The sequence below is a fragment of the Micropterus salmoides genome, unplaced genomic scaffold (assembly GCF_014851395.1).
Source record: "Micropterus salmoides isolate LMB-PRFRI ecotype aquatic unplaced genomic scaffold, ASM1485139v1 Ms_hic_scaffold_6, whole genome shotgun sequence".
Taxonomy (NCBI): Eukaryota; Metazoa; Chordata; class Actinopteri; order Centrarchiformes; family Centrarchidae; genus Micropterus; species Micropterus salmoides.
The window spans coordinates 14,490,427-14,495,711 of NW_024044348.1; the positions used below are offsets into that span (position 1 = coordinate 14,490,427).

At 40.8% G+C, this 5,285-nt stretch overlaps 1 protein-coding gene across 1 annotated transcript; it reads left to right on the forward strand.

The window, feature by feature from the left end:
• Nucleotides 1-261: 261 nt before the first annotated feature.
• LOC119889703 (protocadherin-20) lies at nucleotides 262-4,354 on the forward strand. The gene is made up of 2 exons (XM_038700498.1): nucleotides 262-405; nucleotides 802-4,354. The coding sequence occupies exons 1-2, from the start codon at nucleotides 358-360 to the stop codon at nucleotides 3,421-3,423; spliced, it is 2,670 nt and encodes an 889-aa protein (XP_038556426.1). The 5' UTR covers nucleotides 262-357; the 3' UTR covers nucleotides 3,424-4,354.
• Nucleotides 4,355-5,285: the final 931 nt, after the last annotated feature.

The window sequence follows — 5,285 nt, forward strand, 5'->3', positions numbered from 1 at the left end:
TCATTTGCTTTCACTCTGCCACAGGAATACAAGGTATGCAGCTGCTTTTGACAACATGGGTGTGTATAGAAAGTGCAGGTGTGTGTCAATGTGCTTTGATAGCACGCATGAAAAAAGAATGTGTGAACTCAAGATTTCCCAGTGGCCACCGGCTCTCATTGGTTAGCATTAGGGACTGATTTGCATGTGGTGGGAGTGTCCTGAGCGAGCACTGGGATGAACGACTTGTTCAAGTCAGATAGCAATAAGGCACAGCACTCAGCAGAGGTCTGCGCTGCACAACACTCAAAATGCCTAAGTTACTTAAGATGTTACTCTTCCTGCTATAAGTGGAAAGTGCCGGACTCGGACATAAACATGTTCAACAGCAGACACCCCAGCCTTAGCAAAAGAGGAGGACTATGGGTAAGTTTTATGATAACTCACTTTATAGAAGAATTCACTTTAACACAACTACATGTACCTTTTATGATACTGTGAATGAATACTTTTTCATATTATTAAGGCAGAGGCATGACTAGGCCCCTGTACTGTTTTATTCTCATGTCCTTTTATGACTTAAAATTAAACCTTAAACTGTCAAAAGAATCTAATTTCATGAATTTGATTGGATAAAATGATTGCAATCAAAATCATTGTCCTAAGTGTCTTAACAGCTGTGCAACGGCTAATATAACAAATACTAATGTTCACACTAAACAGTAATACATGGGAAATACCTAATTTTGCAAATATCATTCAATTCTGCAACTTTCATTAAACTGAATTATTAAATGTATATTTAATTATCTTGTATTACAGGGATTGTGCATCATCTTGCTTTACTCCAGCCCTCTTTCCTGTTTTGCAAAATTCAGCCATGCAAAAGAGCTCATCTATAAGATAAAGGAGGGATTAACCAGGGGGACCTTCATTGGGGCCATTGGAGTAGACTTAAATTTGGATTTCACTGTTGAACCCCCCTTTTTATTCAGTCTTCCACAAAAGAAGGTCAGTGAACAGTATGTGAAGCTAAATAATACCACCGGTGAGCTTTACACATCTGCTACAGAGATTGACAGGGAGACCCTCTGTCCTGATAACGCTGAGCGACAGGGATGTGTCCTCTCACTGGATGTGTTTGTTTTGCCCCAGCAATACTTTCAGCTCATCAAAGTTAAGATCGTTATTGAAGATGTGAATGACAACAGGCCAAAGTTCCCAGTGGATGTGATCTGCATGTCAGTCCCAGAAAACACACCCATCAATGCTCGTTATGCGGTGGAGCAGTCTGCAGTTGACCCGGACCTGGGTCTTCACGGAGTACAGACCTACTGGCTTGTTAATGATTTTGGCATGTTCACACTGGATGTTGAGGAGAATGAGGGAGGTGAGCTGACACCCTTCCTCATTGTGACTGAGGCTTTGGACAGAGAGACCCAGGCCGAATACATTACAGATATCATTGCAGAGGATGGAGGGACCCCTCCTCTACTCGGAGCGGCTACTTTAAAAATTGTTATCACAGATGTGAACGATAACTGCCCCCAATTCAGAGAGTCACAAATCAATGTCACTCTGCATGGGAATACCACAAAAGGGGCACATTTGGCACATCTGCATGCTTTTGACCCTGACCTTGGTGCTAATGCTCAGATCAGCTATGCTTACAGTGAACGTGTGCCAAGGGACACCAGAAGCTTGTTCCATTTGGACAGAATCACAGGGGTGATCAAGCTAGCAGGGAAAATAGACACTGGAACATCCACGTTTTACAAACTCACTATTCTGGCCAATGGACCTGGTTGTATCCCTGCTGTTGCCACTGTTATTGTCCATATCATCAAAGTTGTTACAGGACCCCCTGCTATCATACCCCGGTATATTGCACCAGAAAAGGATGGGGTGGTGGCAATAAAGGAGTCTGAGCCAGCGTTTTCTCCAATAGCTTTTTTTACAGTCAAAAACATTGATATGAACCAAAGGGTGGACTGTCATTTGGAAGGGACTGGTCCCTTCAGGCTTGGCCCCTATCAGCTATTCAAGAATGAATACCTGCTAGAGACTACAGAGCCCTTGGACTATGAGAAGACACAGGAGTATGAGCTAATTGTGGTTGCTAAGAATACTCGAGAGCTTGTCATCAAGACCTTCCTCAAGGTGCAGGTATTGGATGAGAATGATAACGCACCAGTGTTTCAACAGTCTTTGGTGAAAATATCTGTAGAGGAGAACAATCCGCCAAATACCTTTCTGGCCCAGCTCCAAGCCACAGACCAGGACAGTGAAAGTCGAGGGGAAGTGATCTACCTCCTTGGAGGTGACGCCCCAGGGATCTTTGTTGTGAATCGCTTGACAGGTATCCTGACAGTAACCACATCGCTAGACCGGGAGGAGAAAGAGACATACCGGTTTATAGTAAGAGCGGTGGACCAGGGGACACCCAGGAGGGAGTCGATTGCAACTGTGGTGTTGACCGTGCAAGACCGCAATGACAACAGTCCACGCTTCATCAATAAGGACTTCACATTCTTTGTGCCAGAGAACTTCCCAGGGTACGGTGAGATCGGGGTCCTCTCTGTGACAGATGCTGATGCTGGGGAAAATGGTTGGGTGGCCCTTTCCATCCTCAATGGCAGCGACATCTTCATGATTGACACAGGCCGTGGGGCGCTGAGGGCCAAGACATCACTGGACCGTGAGCAACAAGGGACATACCAGCTCTGGATTGAGGCCATTGATGGTGGGGAGCCTGCGCTTTCCTGTGTTACTATGGTGACCGTGCTTTTGTTGGATGTAAATGACAACCCACCTATTGTCCTCTTTCCTCAGTCCAATCAGTCTTACATGCTAGTACTACCCAGTACACTACCAGGAACATCAATCACAGAGGTCTATGCTGTGGACAAGGACACAGGCATGAATGCTGTGATCGCCTATAGTATCATCAAGAGGAAAGGTGGTGAGCCAGGGTCATTTGCCATTGACCCAGAAACAGGAAATATCACATTAAAGAGGGAGCTCAGCAACCGGGGCCTCTACAGCCTTCTGGTGAAGGTCACAGATCATGGTCAGCCTGAACCGCTTTACTCAACAGTAATGGTTAACTTCTTTGTCAATGAAACAGTGAGCAACGAGAGCTACATCCAGAGTCTGCTGACCAGAGAAGCTGACATTGAGATAGAGGAGAGGCCCTGGTACATTGGCCAGATGACAGAGGGGCCTGAGAGGTATGAGTTGTTCCCCTGTCAGCCTGTCCTCATTGCTCTCTCAGTGACATGTCTGGGGCTGTTCTTCTCAGTTGTTACTCTGACATCTTACATATGCTGTAAGAGAATTAAAAAGCACAGAAAGAAAAGATTAGAAGTGGATATACCTTTAAAAATCAAGAATGACTCAATGCAGGTAGTTAACAATAAGCGCAGGCAGATCTCAAACATCTGATATTCAGTTGTCCACACATCCCAAACCACCACTGTTTACATGAATGTTTACAAAACTCACTGTGAAAAATGAAGTTCTTACATAAAGTTGCTCTTTTTGCTTTTGTCAGATGATTGTTGTTACTGCAGTATGTTGTAATTTAAGTTATATGCCACGGGTTTCTGTCATTAAAAAGGGCACCCAATACCATTCTATTCTGTGCTTTTTATAATATCTAAGAATAATGACACCAAAGTAAGAAATAAATTAGTAATGGCAAGTAACAACACAATGATTATAAAGGCATAAGAGCAACTCATTGAAGATTACTCAATCTAAGGTCCTATGTAAATATTGTACAAAATGTTTTACAACTTTATACAACTTTTGCATTGCACGGAAAGGACAAAAGATAGTTCAAGGCACATCAAATATTTCTTTCTTCATTTGTGTTTTAGAACAAGTGCATCTCTTTACATTAAAAATGTATTTTTTAAATAAAATGTGTATATTCGTAAAGTAACCATAAATGTCTAAATTGACTGATACAAGGCTAATCAACATTTATTACTTCATTTATTATTATAATCCTGTTATATTTGGAGAGCTCGCTGTGTCAATGTACATCAAATTATTTAGTTTACACAAAGAAATGGCCTGTCAAAGTTTCATATGATGAGCATGAAAATCCACTTTTAAACTAAAAAATAGGATTGACCCAAAGAAAAAACTCATCTCTTTAAATGCCATCTCAGTATATCACAAAAGTCACATATTTTCATCACACTTAACAACTGAACAGTGTCCAAACATCTTTGTCATAAAACTGCTTCTAGTTACATACATCACCCTCCTTTAAACAATCATGCAATTCTCAATGTGTCTGTGAAAACATGCTGTCACATAGTGTTTGTGAAAGAAAATCAAAGTAACTATTAAAGATTTTATTTTTTATAATACATTGGATTTTCTTCTGTATTGATATTATCTACATCTACATATTTTCAAATGTATGTGTAAAAGGATGTTTAGTATGGTTTGAAGGCGCAATTAATTCTATCACTCTCAGATTTAATGACAGGTCGTTTAATGCACAGTGTAACTCTAGACAACAGTTCTAGCTGTCTATCTTCTGATGCTGTTTAAGTTTTGTTTATATTGATTACATTTGAAAGCACAGCAAGAAAAACAAACTAAATTGTCAAACACACAAAATGGCAACTTTTCATCTGTCATTCAAACTCTACAATTATGTATGTGAATATACCTCAAATACTCAGATACATAATACTGAGTAGGTAAAATCACGTGGAAAAAATCACTGAGAACCTCTTTCAGTAGTGTATGAATAATTAATTATATTATAAATCAAACTGAGTCATGTTTTGACTGAATCCTCTTCAGACGAGATTAAATCTGGTATACAAATGAACTACCGCATTGTAAATCCGAGTGAGATGAAACAGCTAAAGATCAAAAGCCTGAGAGCCTGTGCTGTTGTTGTCATCACCTGCATAGGTCAGAGATGAACACCCAGAGTCACACTTACAAGGAACACTGTGCTGATTTGTAGCTACAGCTGCTCCTGTCAAACATTTGAGGATCAAATCAATTTAGCAAAAAGTCTCACCTTTCTTGAATGGTACTGGTAACTACTGTACTCCTAGCACAACCATAACGTATCAAGAAAGAAACTGTGAAAGTTGTTTTTGATGCCTTCTCTTCGAATAGATTGTCCTTTGCCTGTTTGCTATGAAAGTTGTGTAGACAGGAAGGCTTTAGGACTCTTTGTATTCCTATTAATTATGCACACTCCCAGGTGAGGAACTCAGTTGTTATGTTATTTTAAACCTGTTCAGGTTTGGCTCTGACAAAGAAGGAAA

Excerpts from the sequence above, each read along its gene's own strand:
- LOC119889703 (XM_038700498.1), top strand. The coding sequence starts at position 358 with ATGTTCAACAGCAGACACCCCAGCCTTAGCAAAAGAGGAGGACTATGG. Across the intron at positions 406-801 it reads GCAAAAGAGGAGGACTATGG|GGATTGTGCATCATCTTGCT; the intron begins GTAAGTTTTATG and ends CTTGTATTACAG.